Source organism: Mobula birostris, chromosome 30 (assembly GCF_030028105.1).
Source record: "Mobula birostris isolate sMobBir1 chromosome 30, sMobBir1.hap1, whole genome shotgun sequence".
NCBI lineage: Eukaryota > Metazoa > Chordata > Chondrichthyes > Myliobatiformes > Myliobatidae > Mobula > Mobula birostris.
The window spans coordinates 1,637,512-1,658,422 of record NC_092399.1 but is presented as its reverse complement, the minus strand read 5'-3'; the positions used below and the strand labels follow the sequence as shown (position 1 = coordinate 1,658,422).

General features: G+C 40.6%; 1 protein-coding gene across 11 annotated transcripts in view; it reads right to left on the bottom strand.

Moving 5' to 3' along the window:
* The window catches only part of LOC140190445 (phosphatase and actin regulator 4-like), a 190,225-nt gene that overhangs the window by 9,675 nt on the left and 159,639 nt on the right, over positions 1–20,911 (bottom strand). For 9 of the 11 annotated variants that reach the window (XM_072247041.1, XM_072247045.1, XM_072247040.1 and 6 more), the window contains 6 exons: positions 16,816–16,896; positions 8,411–8,605; positions 7,106–7,456; positions 3,106–3,652; positions 598–815; positions 105–261 (listed from right to left, as the gene is read on the bottom strand). In XM_072247041.1, the coding sequence (XP_072103142.1) occupies positions 105–261; positions 598–815; positions 3,106–3,652; positions 7,106–7,456; positions 8,411–8,605; positions 16,816–16,896 (1,549 nt within the window). The remainder of the gene's footprint in view (positions 1–104; positions 262–597; positions 816–3,105; positions 3,653–7,105; positions 7,457–8,410; positions 8,606–16,815; positions 16,897–20,911) is intronic. The other 2 variants (XM_072247038.1, XM_072247048.1) reach the window with 2 other exon arrangements.

Sequence of the window (20,911 nt, the reverse complement as noted above, 5' to 3'; positions counted from 1 at the left end):
GCCTAACATCCATTCAATCAGCATGCATGCATCATGTCAGAGCACAGAAAGAATTCAAAGAGGAGAAGCAGTGTTCCCTATCAGACATTCAGATGATACCCTACCTGATGAGAGCTGTTCCAATCTGCTGTCGAATCTCAAGCCTCTCCTGATCAGATTGGCGAGGTAGTATATTCTTCTCTATAAGCTCCTGCTTCGTAGGTCTGTTGCTCAGTTTAAGAGCCAAAGTATCTTTTCGCTTTACCTTATTGGCCAATGAATCTATGCACAATTTTGACAAGAGAATGTTTAGGAAGACAAGGTATCTATACTATTACTCAAAAAAAAATACTGTAACTACATTCTTACATATGATCCTTAGTGGAAACAATCCACTTTACCAAAATATTTAAGTAAAAATCTAGACCACAATTTCAGGCAAGGCACATTAAATCTGTGAAAGGTCACATTTCATTCACGAAGCTGGAGTTAGACGCAGGATTCTATACTAATATGATGCTTCCTACTTTTCAATGTTTTTTCCGGTTGATCAAAAAGGTGGATTTTACACAATTGTTTTGCAGGTACATAATTTAAGTTAGTGAATTAAATACATACTGGGATAATCATCTTCCTCATCCTCATCATTGTCATCCCTGTACAGTATTGGGCCATCATCATCGGAATCACTCGTGTCTTCATCCTGTCTCACGAGCTCTGGTATGATAACGACTGTTGAAACTAATGCTCTATCATTCTGTTCCTCGAACCTCTCTTCTGTCTGTTCCTCCTCCTCCTCCTCCTCTTCATCTTCTGTATTCTCATCATCAGAGGGACTGGTGATCAGGTTGTAATATAGAAGGTTAAAGAAAGGTATGATGAGTGCGTTCCATGGGAAACAACAGACTAATAGAACAACAGAACAATTGAACAACAGAGACTGATTAGATTAAGTTTAACATGAAAACAATAACTTCCAAGTATTGCATTGAAGCAAGCCAACCGCACAATCCGTTCCAGAGCCAGAGCATGGTGAATCTATGGAACCTCCTCACTGAAAATTATCAAATGTTGAAAGGCCTAGATGTGGAAAGGATAATTCCTATAGTAGGGTAGCCTGAGACCAGAGGGCACAGACTCAGAATAGATGGACGTCCCTTTAGGATAGAGATGAGGAGGAATTTCATTAACCAGAGGGTGGTCAATCTGTAGAATTCATTTCCACTGACAGCTGTTGAGGCCAAGTCATTAGGTATATTTAAAGCTGAGGCTTGATTAGTAAGTGTGTCAAAGGTTATAGGGAGAAGGCAGGAGACTGGGACTGAAAGGGAAAATGAATCAGCCATGGTGGAATGGCACAGCAAGCTTGATGGGCTGAATGGACTAATTCTGCTCCCATGGCTTATGGTCTATGGTTGAATTCCACCCTATCACCTTCCACATCTCCTTCTCTAATCTCATCATTTTTCCATCTGTCTGTACTCAAAATCCATATTTTGATATTTTCTTGTAACACCAGTCACATGTTCAACATACTAAGTCTATGCCTGACAATCCCATTCCATCATTAAATTTTCCCTGTAACATATCGTCCAAGCAATTTCTCTCAAATTCTCCTACATCCTATCATACTCCGTGGTATCTTTACTTTCCAATCATTCACAACTATGAGATGAGGGACAAAACCAGAGTACATCTGGACCATACTGGCAGAGCTAGCGTGGAAAGAATTAGAAGCATGCAGTCCTCGTTCAGACAACCAGGCATAAATGAGTAAAACAGGTGTCATGTCTGTCATGGGCTTAGGGGCCCAGTTCTGTGCATCTATGGCCTTGAGAAAACCCAAACGGTGACAGGAAGAGCATGCAAACACCAGCCCAAGGTCAGGTTTGAACTCAGACTGCTGATACCATGGCAACAACTGTTTGAGCTGTGCTTCTCTGCTGTTAATACACTTTAATCACTGGTTTTCTATTTGTCAAATGCTATACACTTCGGTTTAGAAAGTGCAAACCAGATGATCAGGGTTAATTGCATTTAGTATCTTCATAAATAAAATTAATTTGTCACATGTACATCAAAACATACAGTGAAATGCATCATTTGTGTCAAATCACATCAACAAGGACTGTGCTGGGTAGCCCACAAGTGTTGCCACAGTTCTGGCACCAACATAGGATACCCACAACTCTCGAACCCTAACTGTACGTCTTTGGAATGTGAGAGGAAACTGAAGCACCCAGAGGAAACCCACGCAGTCTTGGGGAGAACGTTCAAACTCCCTACCGACAGCACAGAAATTGAACCCTAATCACCGATCACCAGTGGCACTGTAATTTGATGTGCTAATCACTGCCTTACTGTGCTGTCATTAGTGCATTATGCAAAGATCCATGAATCCTGGCAACAATATCCTCAAATAATTGAAGAATCATTTGATTACTCTTTCCCTGCTTGTATAAATGCATCAGTCAGGACCCAATTTCCAGAATCTCTTCAAATGGGCAAAAGCTCACAAGATGCCACCTCACTTGGGACCAGTTAACAGCAGTACTCACACAGTTGTGACTGCTTGAGTGATATGTTGGGTTTGGAGAAACTTTATGATGGCAGGGATTGAGATACTTTCAAGGTTGGGGAAGAACATAGGAAACTGTTCTGCTGCATGCAACCAAACCAAAACTTAGAACGTTGAGGCTACAGTCATGAAAAATGTACAGTTCATATATTGGTTGACTTTGACCTTAAGATATCAGAGCAGAAGCAGGCCATTTGGTCCATCAAGTCTGTTCCACCATTCAGTCACAATTGATATTTAAACCCCATTTTCCAGCTTTCTCCCCCTTACTAAACAAGACTATCTGTTGAATAACCTGGCCTTACATCCTTCTGTGTGTACAAAATTCCACATATTCACCAGTTGTCTTAATAAATTCCTCTTTTCAACTTTAATCTGAGGCTCTGCCTTGGATCCTAGACTTTCCTTCTAATGGAAAGATCCTGTTCACATCCAGTCTTTCTGGGCCTTTCAGTAACTGGTAGGTTTTAATGAGATTCCTCTTTCTCACCTTGAGAAACAGAAAATTAAAATTGCACACCAGTTACTAAATGAAAATCCACACTTACCATTTTAACTTTTCCAGGGTGACTTGCAACCCTCGATTCTTATTGGCATCTTCGAAGGCTGTCTCAAAAAGCTGTGATTTTGCTGTATTTGAGGCATCAGCTGCTGTGATGACAGGTCGAGGGCTACAGAGTGCCTGTTGGATCATTATGTGCAAAGGAACTTGGGACTGGCGATTCGGAAGGAGCTCCGCGTCAGAGTGGCCATCAGGTGAAGGATCTGGTTCTTTCTCATGTTGTACGTTGGCATGACTGAACGTCAATGTGGGAGGAATGAGTTTGACTACTGGTCTTGGTGGAAGGGACTGTCGAGGAGCGGGTTCTGGAGCAGAAGGTGGCCGCGAAGGCAATGATGGTGATGACACAGGTGCGTGCACTGACGTTGGTACTTTTGTTGGTAACTGTACTCTCTCCTTGCTCTCACTTGAGCTTTGGGTAGTGTTATTTGGCTCGGTCACGGGTGGGTTGAAGCTTATCCTCTTGTGTGGCACTGGTGGCGAATGCTTACCTGGCAAAGCTAAGCCAGGGGTCATGACTTGACTAAGTTCCGCTGAAACAGAATATTGTAAATTGAGTTGGTGCTCCAAAATTCACCCATTAAAAACAATGCAGCACTATAGAAACACAAGCATTGTCCCAATAAGAACATCATAAGACCTTGTGTGTGAAACAAACAACAAGGCAATAGTTTTACAATGTTTACCTGGACAAAGTTATCTATCCAAAGTCAGGCAACAGTGGATAGGGTATGAAAGTATTAAATATTGCATTAAACAACAGGAATACTGCAGATGCTGGAAATTCAAGCAACACACATCAAAGTTGCTGGTGAACGCAGCAGGCCAGGCAGCATCTGTAGGAAGAGGTGCAGTTGACGTTTCAGGCTGAGACCCTTTGTCAGGACTAACTGAAGGAAGAGTGAGTAAGGGATTTGAAAGTTGGAGGGGGAGGGGGAGATCCAAAATGATAGGAGAAGACAGGAGGGGGAGGGATAGAGCCAAGAGCTGGACAGGTGATAGGCAAAAGGGGATACGAGAGGATCATGGGACAGGAGGTCCGGGAAGAAAGACAAGGGGGGGGGGGACCCAGAGGATTGGCAAGAGGTATATTCAGAGGGACAGAGGGAGAAAAAGGAGAGTGAGAGAAAGAATGTGTGCATAAAAATAAGTAACAGATGGGGTACGAGGGGGAGGTGGGGCCTTAGCAGAAGTTAGAGAAGTCGATGTTCATGCCATCAGGTTGGAGGCTACCCAGACGGAATATAAGGTGTTGTTCCTCCAACCTGAGTGTGGCTTCATCTTTACAGTAGAGGAGGCCGTGGATAGACATGTCAGAATGGGAATGGGATGTGGAATTAAAATGTGTGGCCACTGGGAGATCCTGCTTTCTCTGGCGGACAGAGCGTAGATGTTCAGCAAAGCGGTCTCCCAGTCTGCGTCGGGTCTCGCCAATATATAAAAGGCCACATCGGGAGCACTGGATGCAGTACATCACCCCAGTCGACTCACAGGTGAAGTGTTGCCTCACCTGGAAGGACTGTTTGGGGCCCTGAATGGTGGTAAGGGAGGAAGTGTAAGGGCATGTGTAGCACTTGTTCCGCTTACACGGATAAGTGCCAGGAGGGAGATCAGTGGGGAGGGATGGGGGGGACGAATGGACAAGGGATTTGCGTAGGGAGTGATCCCTGCGGAATGCAGGGGGGGGGAGGGAAAGATGTGCTTAGTGGTGGGATCCCGTTGGAGGTGGCGGAAGTTACGGAGAATAATATGTCGGACCAGGGGAACCCTATTCCTAGTGGGGTGGCGGGAGGATGGAGTGAGAGCAGATTTACGTGAAATGGGGGAGATGCGTTTAAGAGCAGAGTTGATAGTGGAGGAAGGGAAGCCCCTTTCTTTAAAAAAGAAAGACATCTCCCTCGTCCTAGAATGAAATATTGCATTAATTTGTTTAGTGCAAGGTTGGACATTCCTCTTCTCGATTTCCTACATTTAAGATTGTCTTGAAAGAACACAGGATAACCTTCAATAATGCACACCTTCGCAGCCCAAGCTCCTACACTACCATGAGATATGCGCAGACGCTAAATTTATGACATCAGAGGAACAATAAATTTCAAAACTGAGTAACACTACTATATAAGGACACAGAGAGAAGTTATTTCATTAATTCAAAGAAGTTACGGTATCTTCCTTGTCCATTAAAAGCAAAGACCGAAGGCAACTTATTATTCAATTTGCTCGTCCTTGAACTACACTCAATCAGAATTATATTGTCGCTCAAACATATTATTTTACTTGTGCACAAGAAGAATAGCATGGCCCCTGTCACCCACACTGTTCTGAAGCCAGGAGGACAGAAAACTATTATTTTTATATAAAATTGGCTTATCAAGTACAGATATTGACCATTTGGTAAGTTGTATATATTTGAATACTGACTTGCAAGATCATTCGCTATTCAAAATAGAGGTGTTAAAAGTCAACCGAAAATTCAAGCTAACAACCAATGATTATTTTGAAGTCAGTAAAACAACTGTCCCTTAGTTGTTGGGTGTGTTTCACATTCTCCCATTATTCATCTGTCTCCAGCTCCCCTACTGGGTAAAGGAAAGCCATGTTCTTCTAGGTTGGTTACCTAGTGCCATAGTCATTCTCAACTATGTCACCAGTAAGCAAGAGATTGCCCCCAGTGGTTTCACTTCAATGGTCTCCCTTTTATGGGTTTGACTATACACTGCTGCAGTCATCCTTGCCCAGATGTTACCGCAACTTCCACACGAACAATCATCACTGAAGCTCCCATTATTACAATCCTGCCTTAACTTTTCAAATCCATTTAAAAATTTATGTTAAGTGCTTACTTTTCTAAAACAAATGTTCTCATCACTTGATGTTCAGTTACTTTCACCTAACACCACCAAGATTGAACAATAAAACTATAGGCTTCTTTTTCCACTCAGCCAACATCTAAAATAACAAACTGACAAGGTGGATAATATGCATCTCAATCACTTATGATTATTTATTTTAATATCTTTTTCCTTATTTTAATATTAAATTATGAAAGAATGTTGTTCAGAGAATACATCAAACCCTCATGTACCAAGTTCTGCCTTTCGTTGAAAGTAATCTTATGGTAATCCATCCTAACCTTTCAAGAGAAAATATCCACTGCAATCAGATAATATTCAGTCAAGGTTCTCCCTTCATTAAGTTCAAAGCAGAGATTCAATTCCATTTCAAATAGTCAAAATAATGTCACAAACATAAGAAAGTCTGCAGATGCTAGAAATCCAAACAACACACTAAAAATGCTGGAGGAACTCAGCGATCAGGCAGCATCTATGAAAATGAATAAACAGTTGGCGTTTCAATCCTGAAGAAGGGTCTTGGTCCGAAACGTCAATTGTTTACTCTTCTCCCTTGATGCTACCTGGCCTGTTGAGTTCCTCCGGCATTTTGTGTGAGTCGCAGTCAAAATAATGTGCTGCCTCATCTTCGGTGATCAACAGAGTGCATGATTTGGACAATCTGACCATCACATTAGCTTTCAATAAACACTTGGCAAAGTATCTTCTTACATTCACAAATCAGTAAAGAGGTAAATATTTTTACTTTAAACTGCTGGTGCGTGGCCACGCAGTAACTGAAGTAATCCTGCTCAGTTTTCAGGCAGTGCTCAGAACAATGGTTCATCTGCACAGCTGTAAAAAAATAATTAGAGGGAATGATGGAGGTAAGTGACATTTATAATGCCTTACAATACACATAAAATACTGGAAGAACTCAGCAGGCCAGGTAGCATATATGGAGGGGAATAAGCGTCAACAATTTGGGCCAAGCCCTTAATCAGGACTGTTTATTCCCCCCTATATTTGCTAAATGAGCTGCAGAGTTCTTCCAGTATTTTGTGTGTGTATTGCTCTGGATTGTCAGCATCTACAGAAATTCTACCTTCACTTTTTAATATAAAGTGTGCCATGCAGTTGCATTCCTTGACTCACCAAATAAAGGATTACTATTTCGGTTGGGTTTTGGAGGTGGGATGGGAGGTTGCTTAGCAGGGGCCGTGGTAGTCGAGGAAACAGATGCACTTGATACGGTGGTGGTAGTATTTGTAGTAGCAGCCAATGATTCAGTGACACTGGAGGTAGTTATGGAACATGAAGTCGAGAAGGATGAGATAATAGGGGAGACATCCTTGGCGCTAGTCATACTGACTCCAGAATCTTTCACTTGCCCCTCGCCTGCTTCCAGATTGGGAGCTGACACAGGTCTTTTGGGAGGAAGCAAAGCCTGTTTCTGCTCACGCATGGGCTCCAATTCTGAGTATGGTCGTCGCTCCAGAACCTCTGCTGGGTAATAGGAATGAAAGTAGACATATCAGGCAAGAATATGAGGGATGGCAAGCACGATAAATACAAATATAAACTCAACAGTACTTAGAAAAGAATGGTTTGTCACTAAAATTACAGAGCATGTGCGTATGTACTTTGCTCTCAATCCTTTGAACTATAGCACAAACAAAAACTGATTTATAAAACCACAATGATGTGCCCTTCAGGAGACATGCTCAGTTCTTCAACAGGACCTACCTACCCTGTTTTCGTGTTCCTTATGGTGGGAAAGAAGGAGGATTACATTGATTTACTTATAAACTTAACTACTTTCTTCTGCAAATGATAAATATTTTCCCTCTATCTGTCCATTCACTCCACAGCACAGTACATCACATAGTACTGAAGCACATTTAGAGACCAAAACAGAAAAAGCATAATGCCTTGCACAGGGTCCAGAGGAGGATCATGAGAATGATTCTAGGAATTGAAAGGACCATGTGATGGCTCTGGACCTGTACTCACTGGAGTTTAGAAGAATGGCGGTGGGGGGGGTCGGGGGGGGTAGAGAGAGAATCTCATTAAAACCTATCGAATATTGCAAGGCCTAGATAGAGTAAACATGGAAAGGGTATTTCTAATAGTGGGGAGGTCAAGGACCAGAGAGTACCTCCTCAGAATAGAGGGTCGCCCATTTAGAACAGTGATGAGGAGGAATTTCTTCAGCTAATGGGAGTGAATATGCAGAATTCATTGCCACAGACAGTGATGGAAGCCAAGTAATTGGGTATATTTAAAGAGGAGGTTTATAGGTTCTTGATTAGTAGGAGAATGGGGTTGAGAAGGATAATAAATCACCCATGATGGAATGGTGGAGCAGACTCAAGCGGCTGAGTGGTCTCATTCTGCCCCTATGTCTATTGTCTTATGGCCTTAATTTTAAAAAGTCTCTACACGGTTTTGATTTCTTACCTTTTGTCTTTAGGGGCTCTTCAGAAGAGCTCACCATTTCCTCCTCACCATTCTGTGAAGTTTTTGAAATGCTTGGTCTCTTTTCAGCTCCAGCCGCTGCTTCTGGCTCCTTTGAGGTGGCCAACTCACCCAAGGGGATGGTGTGACCATTCTTTAGTGTACTGTTCTGGGCGGGTTTGCTGTTAATTTCTCCATCTGCAAAACGGGAAAGAAAGAACTCTATGTTTGACAAAGATATTGAGATAATTTTCTCCCCCTCCCCCCCACAATGGTAGGAAGGTCAAGAGCCAGTGGAAACATTAACCGGCAGAAATTCCAGAATAGAACTGAACAGAATTTTTATCTTTCATTGCAAGTTATAATCTGGAATGTGTCTCTGGAGGATGGAGGAAGCCAATACAATTTAAAATGAACACCTATGTAAAGCAGTATAATTTGCAGTGTTTGTAGAAGGAAGTAGAGAGGGAGGTGGCAGGAATAATAATTTTCTAGGATAGCAGAGAAACAATGCCTTGAATGCTCATCTCCCCGTTCTGCACAGTTCATACCAAATTCCTGTCTTGCACAGTTCATACTGTTTTCTCTCTATAAACTTGAAGCAATGATATTCTAGTCCAGTCAGAGACATGTCTTAATGCAAACCTGTTCTCTCAACATAACTGTTACTGCCCACAATAGTTGTGTAGCCAAGGACACAATGCTGCCCTGCTACCTCCTCCTTTCATTACATAAGCTTTCTCAATCAGCCTTCATCTTTTAGCTCCATGAAGCATTTTTACCTGCTTGGCAGTCTTCATCGTACCACAACTCATAAATCTCTACCTTTACTCCCCTCACTGTGATCCATTAAATGACAGAGGCTTCCTTCCACCGCAATCACTTCTCTTTAAAATGCCTACAGATAAGTTCTGGCATTTATGATGGATAACCACCATGAACATTTCTTCATCCATAAAGCATTGAGCACGAATTTCCCTCGATTCAACCAGTGGTGGAATTGGTGCGGAAAGCAAGGTGTGATCACACAGAATCTTTTCAGTAGCCAGGCATTAAGTTGACCCAGAAAATTCAGCCTCTATCCCATCACTTTGAGATACACTAACTGCCAATTTGCAGTGCTAGGAATAATTCTGGTTCCCCTGTTTAAAGAACGACATTATTTTACAAGAGAAAGAATAGCATTATTTGTCACATGCACATCGAAGCATACAGTAAAATGGGTACTTTCCATCAAATCAAACCAGCAAGGATTGTGCTGTGGGCATCTCACAAATGTAGCCATGCTTCTGATGCCAACATAATATGCCCACAACTCACTAGCCCGAACTGGTACATCTTTGGAATGTGGGAGGAAACTGGAGCACCCAGAGGAAACCCACTCCTACAGGCGGCAGCAGGAATCGAACCCCAATTGGTGATTGCTGGTATAATAGAGTGATTGCACTAACTGTTATGCTACAGTACCACCCCCAGTTTAAAGAATGATCCGTGGTACATTGGGGTGTCGTAGAAGGGAAAATGTTTTGGGATTCTATTCATTTAAAGAACGATATCACGATGCAAGATTCTTTGTCACCTACACTTTTTGATACTGAAATTAAGTTTTCATTTACGGGGAGGGTCCAGAGGCCATTGTCTCAGAATAGGACCCAGATTAGGAAGAACTTCTACTTTGGTTTGAGTGCCTTTGGAATTCCATACCGCGGAGAGAAGAGCTGGAGATTGTGTCAAAATTCATCAGTAGCTTCAAGGCTAGATAGGTTCCTTACCAGTGAATGTATTGAGGGTTATGGGAAAAGGACAGGAAAATAGATTAGAGGAATTTCAGATTCGCTACAATCTTATTGAATGGGATACTTATGTTCCTTCTACAATTTTCGTATTGGAGGGCATGTAACCAACCGGATACAACAAACCGGTCTTATGGACATAATGCTTTCAAATCTCTCTTACCACACTCTTGCCATTGGTCATCTGTCACATCCATCTTCATTCACAAAACTCTATTTTTTTACTGACAACTGGAAATTGAACAGACCCTAGAAGTGAGAAGGGCAAAACTTGCCAAGCAGGCTCCTCCAGATTTGTATCACAAATATGTTCAAGCTAAGGAGCAAAATCTCAATTTTCAAAGAACAATCCTTTACCACTTCTCTAGTTTCTGAAAGCAATGTCAGAAGAATAACATTTAATTCCTGAAAACTCTAAAACGATTATATTGTGTGAGGAACTGTATTCACATCCAAAGTGTGTGACTAAATTAACAGGCTGGCAACTATTAATATTTACAACAGGGATATCCAGAGTAAGAATAAACTCCATTCATACTTTGAAGGGAATGGACAACATTCATTCCTCTTCAATGCACCTTCTCCATTTTCGTATGTTGTTAGAACACCTACTGATGCACCTTTCCCCTCATTCACCTGCATCAAATTGTCTTCAGCTGGTCAATACAAGAGTATGAGTACACCAGCTGCTCAATCGGATCAATCACAAATACATTTCTACCTCAATTTCACTAAACATAAGAACATAAATAGGATCAGGAGTAGGCTATCCAGCCCATCGAGCCTGCCCCGCCATTCAATAAGATCATGGCTGATCTGTCTATAAACTCAGCTCCACCTACCTGCCTTTTCCCCATAACCCTTAATTCCCTTACTATGTAAAAACCTATCTAACTGTTTCTTAAATATATTTAGTGAGGAAGCCTCAACTGCTTCCCTGGGCAGAGAATTCCACAGATTCACCACCCTCTGGGAAAAAACAATTTCTCCTCATCTCCGTCCTAGATCTTGTCCCCTGAAACTTGACGCAATGTCCCCATGTCTCACCATCACTTCACTTCTGAATGTCAACAATCTTTTTCCTCACTGTATTCAACAAATTAAGAATCCACCATCTTGAGCTGGAGAATTTTTAACATTCATCACCCTAAGTAAAGAGATTACCTCATCCTGCCCCTATATGGCTGATATCCTAGCATGAGAGGATGATTGTGAATCCCAAACTCTCCTGCTACCTGTCAATTAAATGTCCTTTCTTTTAAATTCTAGTTCAACCTCCCTCACTAATTAAAGCAAGTACTGAACCCATTCCAAGAGTGATTCAAAAAATATCTTGAAATAACAGAATCACATTTTTTCAATGAAGAATGGCATGTAACCCAACTTGGCTATAATGTGTTGACAGAGGTAACTACTTCACTACTAAGTACTAGTCCTTTCTTGATACACTAACGAACACGAAGAGGAAAACATTTCAGAAATCCCTTCAGCATTGCTGAATCACAACCAATTCTGCATTATGAGTGGACCTTCATCATACAGAACTGCATTGGTCCACCAGCTACACCACCTTCTCAAGGGGCATTCAGGGATTGAAGATAAATGCCCGTCTTGCAAATGACACCAAGTCATTCTGAGAACTGGCATATATTTAAAAAGTGCTTTAAAACCAATATTAAAGTATTTACTACAACATCACAGACACAAGTTTACTGATTAACAAACAACTTGACAGATGGGGCTGCATCTCATCCGAACCAGTTACGCAGGCAAGTGGGACTAGAACTAGATTCTAATTTTCCATTGCAAGCTGCAACCATGATGTGAAAATTTTTTAAAAATTAATTGTTGGCTTTGAAATCCCAATTGCACAAGTTGCAACACAGAATACAGCTGTTTCCTTCAACGCATCAGTGAAGATTCAGAGAGGTATCCAATTAATCACATTCACCTGCTCTTTTCAAGCAACTCAATTCCCTTTTGAAATACTTGTCCAATTTCCTTTAGAAAATTACCAAGCACTTGTTTTCACCGGCTTTTCAGGCAGCACATTCCACATCATAACAAAGTAAACTTATTACCAAAGTACACATATGTCACCATCTTCAATCCTGAGATTCATTTTCTTGTGGGCATATACAGTAAATCTAAGAAGCATTAAAGAATCAATGAAAGACCGTACTCAACAGATGAACAACCAATGTGCAAAAGACAGCAAACCGCGCAAATACGGAAAGAAAAAAAATATAAATAAGCAACAAATATCGAAAACATGAGATGAAGATTCCTTCAAAGTGAGTCCATAGGATGTGGGAACATTTCAGTGATGGGGTGAACGAAATTGAGCAAATATCCACTCTGATTCAAGAGCCTCATGATGTGAATCCTAAGGCTCCTGTGCACCTTCCTGATGGCAGCAGCATGAAGACAGTATGACCTGGAGAGCGGATGTCCCCGATGATGGAGGCTGCACTGCTGCGACAGCATTTCGTGTAGATATAGAAGGGCTTTATCCGTGATGGAGTGCGCTGTATCCACTACTATTTGTTAGGTTTTCTGTTCAAGGGTATTGGTGTTTCCATACCAGGCCATGACACAAACAGTCAATAAACTCTTCATCAATGATATATTCAAGTTTATCAAAGTTTTAGGCTAATGGAGATTGTGGAGAAGTTGCTACCAATCTGAACTGACTCAAGGTGTGCAAGTGATGAAACACCAGATGCAGTGTAAAAATAACTGCCCCCTTTAGTACTTTACAAATGTTTACAGTCTACTGGAAACAATTTCTAGCCTATTTATGCTATAATGTTCCACTTGAAGATTGCCACAAACTATATACAAATAAACTGATAAAATAGATCATGTAAAAGCTTATTTTGCATAAAACAAATTTTCAGGGCAAGCTTGCCAAGTTTGCAAAATATTTACTTACTTTAAAATCCTAGCTACTGACCCAATTTTATTTTAAAAGATTAATGTCTCTGTTGTGAATACATTAGCTAGATATGACAGATCCTGTCCCTTCTAAAATTGTACATTTTGAAAATGCAAGGGGTTAGGTTGGTATGTTGATACACTTTGCTTATTAAGAAAATACTCAGAATGACAGGAGTCGCAAAAATCCCATTAAGTGCAGAAAATTACATGTCAAAGCCATTGAAAATGCTTTGTGAGCACCAAGATCCTCTTCTGAATATTTTTACTGGTAACTTCCCTTTGTGCTAAAATCATATATAGATCTATACTTTAGATTAATACAAGCCTCTAAACACAAGTTCTTCAGAAGCTTAATATACAAAATCTATCCATTTGCCACTGTCAAAATCCTAGAATTCCCACCTTAACAGCATTGTGGGCGTATTTACACTGGTTTAAAAAGGTAGGTCACTTCTTGGGTAACTTGGGTAATTACTCATCCTGTGAATCTGCACCATAGAAACCAGAGAAAAACTACAGCACAGAAACAGGCTTTTTGGCCCTTCTTGGCTGTGCACCCCTTAAATGAAATAAAACAATCGACAAATTGATAAGGGTAACACACACAAAATGAAGTGACTATTATTGTGACCTAGATGAAGATCAGACCAATCTTATGAGTAATTTATGCAAAAAAAACAGCTAATTGCAAAGGGTTCACAACTTTTTCTTGCAACTGTAAAATTATTGTAATCTATAGTTTTTATTTTTATGTATTACAATGTATTTCTGCAGCAAAATAACAAAATTCATGATGTAAGTGATATTAAACCTGATTCTGATTTCTTTTGTTCTAATAGTCAAACTTCCATAACCAGACAACATGGTTAAAAATGAAAACTCCCACTTGGATCTACAGATGGACGTCACCTCAGTCTTGAGCCTCATCTTCACAGGGTGACACTGAATCATCAGTAAGAAACACATCTAGCTGGTATTCTTTAAAGAAGACTCCTAAATAAATACATTCCTTATTTCTTTCACCATCATGTACTGACATGGCTTTGTGTTAAATACACACTTCACCTCTTCCTTTTGATAGTCAGTTCCACATTCTAGCTACGCTCTGGGAAAAGGTTTTTTGGTAGACTTATTGACTTTGGATTCACACAACGATTATATTCACCCTATCAAGAACCATCATAATTTTCAAGAATCCTGTGAAGTAACTTCCAGTTAAGATGGTGCTTTCGAACATGTGCGACAGCTTCTGGTAGTCAAAAAGATGAGAAATCCAACTAAAACTACCTTTCCTGTGGTAAATTGTGATAAATTATTGCCGCAGACAGCAAAGGGGCAATCAATGGTGAGGCGATTTCATTGGGTGAGCCGAGTTTGTGGAGTGTTGCAGAAGGAGTTCTGATGCTCGTTCAACTGGCCCGGGTGCAAGGCTGTATCACTCTGGACCACAGAAAGAAGTGGGGCCCAGGGCAGAGAGGATCTAATGCTTGTTCAACTGGCCGGGTGTGAGGATGGAACATTCTAGGTGCTGAGATGATCTAAAGAGCTTGAAAGTGGGTTCAGGCTGGGTGACGGAATCTGGGCCCAGAGCGAGTCACTGGGCGATGTGGTCTAGGCCTGGAGGCTTTTGCTGCAGCTGAATCAGTCCTAGTGCGAGGTACGATTCACTGTTTAGACAATTTAAATGCTGGTCCGTACTGGGGGCAAGAGCTGATTTAATTCACTCTCTGTGATCTTCACTTCTCTCTCCAGGGCACCGGAGCCTTTTGCTGTTCCATCATTGGGTCAATTCAAACGCTGGCCCAGACAGACTAAAATGATGGGGTGTCAGATGGGATGAGAGCTGATTTCACTCATTCTCCGCGATGGTCACTCCTCTCTCCATGGCGCTACGGCTATAAAGACTGTCCTGGCTGCTGTGCTCCATGCCCGCTAATATGATGAGCTAATAAGTGAGGCTTTGCGCCTACTCCAGGCTGCTCCAGTGTCTGAGCTTGAGGACTCAATTTCGGTTTGGAATGACGTTGTTCCTCACTTCAATTGTTTGCACGATTTTAATTTGTTTTCTTTCTCTTGCACATCGAGTGTTGGTCTTTTATTTTTCTTTTTCTTTAATTGGGTTCTTCATGTTTCTTGCTTTGTGGCTACCTGTGAGCAAGCAAATCTCAAGGTTGTATAATTAATACATTCTTTGAAAATGCATGAATCTTGAAAGCATTTGGCAAGCTCATCGCATGTTTTCGTTTTAATATAAAGCTGTTGGCCTTTATGGAAATAATGTGCAACCTGAAAGTGTCAAAATTCAATGTTGGAATAATGGGCTCAGAAATTTCCAGAACAGAAGCTGCCATGAAGCCATTTTTGTCTGTGCTGTTTCTTTCAAACAACGTTCACCCTTCAGCATGGCACGTCTCAGCCGAAAATGTCGACTGTACTCTTTTCTATAGATGCTGCCTGGCCTGCTGAGTTCCTTCAGCATTTTGTGTGTGTCATTTACACAGAGAACACCCTGCTGTCACCCAGCCCACATACTGTATATACTCTGTGTAAATACTCTGGTCACTGATCAACCCATCAATTTTTTTTTTTATCTTTTATTGCTGCTGTTTCACATATTTATATGACTGCCTATTTTATTATAATAGTGCCAATAACATTATACTGTCTTACATAAACGTGTACTTTGCACTTTACGTCAACCTGTTAATCTTCAGGTCATGTCAGTCCAAGACTTGTGCTAATATTATATTGTGACTATACTTGCTGGATCATAACTCTATGTGCTGTGTGTGACTATACTAAATGTACTATGTTTTGCACTTTGGCCCCAGAGGAACGATGTTTTGTTTATCTGTTTAAATGTGTATGGTTGAATGGCAATAAACTTGAACTCAAGCCCCAGTGGTTCTCATGATAACAAGGAAGGTTACGAAATCTAACAGAAGTGCTCAGTGCTGAGGAGCTTTGAAGAAGAAAGAATTTAGGTACCATGTAAAACACCTTCCACCTACTTCAATGAACCCCGCCATCATTTATTAATCCATCCACCTTCATATCTGTATCCGGATTGGCCTGAATCAGATCAATGTCAACCATGCCAAATTCCACATTTTAACCAGCCCCTGAAAGCCACTTCTCCTGCCAGAACCAAGCTGACACTTCAAGTGAAGACAATATCACACTAAGGCATTGGCTTTAGCTTTATTTAATTTGGGTTATTGGCCGATTCGCAGTAATCATCCTGACTGAAAGCTTGAAGTGTGAAAGCACGAGCATACTTGTTAAAGGAACTGCAACTATTGTTGTCACCAGGTGTGGATAGTTACAAACTGTACGTATTTTGTGTAACACGCACATATAAAATTCATTCATCTGTTGCGTTTCATTTACTGCCCTCAACTTATCTGATGTCACTGACTAATGTATAGCAGTGCTGGTATGACAAAGTTTAGAAATCTTGGCCCATATACCTGCCCAACTCTACAATGAGCTGGGTACTTTTTACAGATTAGGAAATGTTCTCAAGTCCAACACTATTTTAATTAAATAGATCCTGGTGACAACACCACATCAAGATATTCCTCAAAGGGTTTAATAGGGAGAAGGGAACCAACTTCATGATTTGATTTGACTATTTGATTAAATCTCTGATCACTCTGCACACATCATACTTGCCTTGTTCAGGAATCTCTTTCAACACTCCCTTCTTAACCAGTTCAGCTCTGCTCTGTCTCACAGACAATTTCCTGTCCAAAACTGCAATTATAAAAACATTACTGTCAACAGGCTATCAAATAAATGCTTTTCCAGAAGTTTCCTCATGAAACACAGATCATTGCTCCAGTTCACAAACAGAAGAATGACGTCAAAAAATTAACGAATTTCTACTCAAGTTACACATAGTACTCTGCAAGTCCTAGGCACGCGCGTGTGTGCGTGTGTATGTATGTGTGTATATATATCTCGAAGGTGCCCAAGACTTCTGCTCAGTACTGTAGTAATTTTATGTATTGCACTGCACTGCTGCTGGAAAAAAAAACTTCATGACATGTGAGAGATAGCAAACCTGAGTCTGATAATGGGTCTTTATTGAGGACTGAGAATGGGAATTGAGCAAAGAGAGGGGAATCATGGTTGGGAAAAGAGGAAGGGAGAGGGGAGGGAGCAGGAAGCAACAGAGACAGTCTGTAATGATCAATCCACCAATTGTTTGGAATAAAATGACTTTGTCTGGTGGTCTCAGGGCTGGATGTGTCTGCACCTGCATCAACCCCCGTCCTGGCACTCCTCTCCGCCACCTGAACCACACACTTCCCGTGGCACTCCATCATCTCCATTTCCAATATCCCTTGCTTCTGCCAGATTTACAAATTCTCTCTCCACTTCACGTTGACAGATACAGTACTGTGCAAAAGTCTTAGGCACCCTAGCTATATATGTGTGCCTGTGACTTTTGCACAGTATTGTAGGTCATGGAACATCCTACCAGAAAATACTATGGAAACTTAGTCCACCACACGCTGAAGCATAATCAAAACATAAATACAGCAGATTCCGGTTAATTGGGCCATTGGCTAATCGGGGAGCACTTCTTCGGGACAACTCTTAAAGAACAAAAACTGAGAAAACAGCTGTGATTCCCTTCATTTATTTGGGATTCTATGTCACTTAATCGGGATAGGAGACTGTTACCGAACAGCTTCTAACTAGCACCAGTTGTGTGCACTTGTTTGGCCATTAGACATTACGCTGTGCTTAGAGCGCACTGTTTTTAATAGCGTCAGTTGCATGCATTTGTGTTCAAAAAGCCGTGATTTTTGGCATTAATAGTTGGTGAGAAATAAGCAGGAAGACAATTCAGAACTGTTTTGTTCACTGTGGTTTCAAGCATTTGGCCTAGAGTTCTCAGAAAAAGGCTGGGAGAGAAAATGAAATTATTTTACTACTTCAACAAGTTAGGATCTATGAAGAATTTGAAGGTATTGACAATCATCTTGAATGTTACAATGAAAACGAAGATTAGGAGGATGCACTCATTGAAAGCATTGTATGAAGGGAGTCCATTATCTGCAGTAGGTGTCTGTGTTGACTTTATTCATTTACAGTCAATCAAAAGAACACGGCAGTGTACACTGGATAAATTCCTCTGTCGATAAATATTAGGAACTAATGCAGTGCTGTAGCAGTATTCTTAAAACTATAATTTATTCTGTATTTCATTTAAATGCATAATTTGTTACTCAGTTAAATGGTAGTTTCTCCCTTTTTAACCATTTCTCTGAAACTTCAACTAATTAGGCCAAGCTGCTTAATTGGACCAAAATGTACTGGTCCCGATGTGTCACAATTAACCAGAATCCATTGTATTCATCAGGAAGTAGTACTAGCAAAGGATTAAGTGGACTGGTTTTTCACTGAGCACAATGGGTCAATGGATTCTTAACATAATTAAATTCTTTCAATCCACCTTACCAAGGAGTTCTGCTTAGCCTTAATAGTGCAAGGCACCTGTACTGATGCGTTATTGTTGATAACACTGTCAGAGCTTTAAAGTTCAAAGCAAGTTTATTATCAAAGTACGTATATATCACCATATGCAACCTTTGTTGTGTATTAATATTTGAGTAATATTGTAAATATATTGATTAACCAGTTTGGTTCGTCTAAATAATTCATGATCAGTTACTTGTAAAAATATGTGAATCGCATACAACATGGCACTATCATGTGATATGCACCTGCCTCGCCTGAAGTAAACAAAGTACACAACTTATCTACAAACTTTTGTTTTCTTTTCAATTAGTTTTTATGTTTTGAAGTTAATTTTCTGGGCAGGCATTTACAGAAATATAAGTAAAACAAACAGTACACAAAGACTGACAAACAACCAATATGCAAAAGACAACAAAACTGAGAATAAAAAACCCCACTGAGAATGATTTTAAAAGCCTTTGAAAGTGAGCCAGTAAGTTGTAGAATCTGTTCAGAGTTGTGGTGAGTGAATGTATCCACGCCGATTCAGGAACCTGATAGTTTTGGGTACTAGCTGTTCCTGAACTTAGTGGTGTGAGACCCAAAGCCTCCTGTACCTCTGTACATCCTGTTTGAAGATAGTAGTGAGCAGACAGCATAAACTTGGTCATGGTGATGGGTGGTGCTTTCTTGTGGCAGTGCTTCAGTTAATGTACTTAGTGGTGCAGACGGCTCTACCCATGTGTGATGGAATGGGCTATATCTACCACTTTTGCATATTGCCACACTGGAATAAATTTCCTATGAAGAAACGTCACTTCAGCAAAAGCACTTCAAATGCTGATGGAGGCAGTCACTGACTGGAAACTGCACCATTCACTTTCTGCTCACAATGGAATAGCTTTTGAAGAGCTGACATACACAATGGGTTATGATCTATAGGTCATGAACATCTTACAACAATAGAGTGCTCTCTTTTTTCCTTTCCTACTTTCAAGTGTGCTTTGGTTGAAACCTAGCTTCAGCTTTTACAGTGTGAGAATATGTTACTTTCAATTGCACATATTGTATCACAAACACTTGTCTAATAGTTGGTACAAACACCTCTTAAATGGACCACCAAATTAAATTAAGCAGTTTTTTTTCCCTGTGAGCATGAGCCTGTATTATTTACCACATATTCAGAAAATTTCATCTTCACCTCTCTGAGGTGTATTCAAAATGTAATTGTTTTAGTTAAAAAGGGAGATTTACCATGTCAAATTAATAACCAGCTAATTCAAATTGGCCCATAATTGTGTATCGTGGATTGACAATAGATTAATTGGGAGCTTTTTAAAAAATATATAATGCGATTTTGATTTGCAACTTGAACAGCTGCATTAATGGCTTATCTGATGAAATAAGAACATAAAACTATTTACATTAACAAATGACCTTCCTTTCACCATATGTTATTGGGAACTGTGGATTAGTGAGCTGGATCACGCTGTTCCAGGAACAGCTCGAATGGAAAACTGTAAAACATTCTGTAGTACTGAACCACTCGGAGAATTCTGGTAGCTCAACTCTGACCAGGTGATTACCCTGACACAACTAATTTCTCAGCCCCTTGGGGACAAGAATACAGAAGACAATAAAGATAAAAAATACATTGCTATTGCTAATCTGAAATCCTCCAATTTCACTGAGGTCAATTTCAGCCATTTGACCTTATGAGGCAGGCTGTCTCACATCATTTGGAAATGTACATGCAGAATAGTCACCCGTATGATGTGCCTGGTACATCTGATCACTAAGGCAAACAACAGTTTATAACAATTTATTTATTTACTTAGAGATACAGTGTAGAATAAGTCCTTCCAGCTCTTCAACCCATGCAACTCTGATTTAACCCGCACCTAATTATCACGGGACAATTTACAATGACCAATTAACCTACGCAGTATGACTTTGGGATTGTGGAACAAATCCTGAACACCCAAGGAAAACCCAGGCATTCCATGGGGAGGACATACAAGAACCCCTTGTAGAGGTGAAGCACTCCCAGGTGCGATGCTGTCATTAGATACAAGATAATTCACTGGAGATTTTACTAGGATTGAGGGGGTCCGATCAAGGGGAGCCTCATTTTACCACATTAAAAGGTTTGTTTTAAATTCCAACATCTTCATAACACATATTCTAAATGGCAACAATGAAATTATTTCCATGGAAGTGGTACATCAATATTTCTGGGGTGAAAAGCATTATATCTCATCCCAGCATTATCTATTCAAACCTCCTGGATGACAGATCT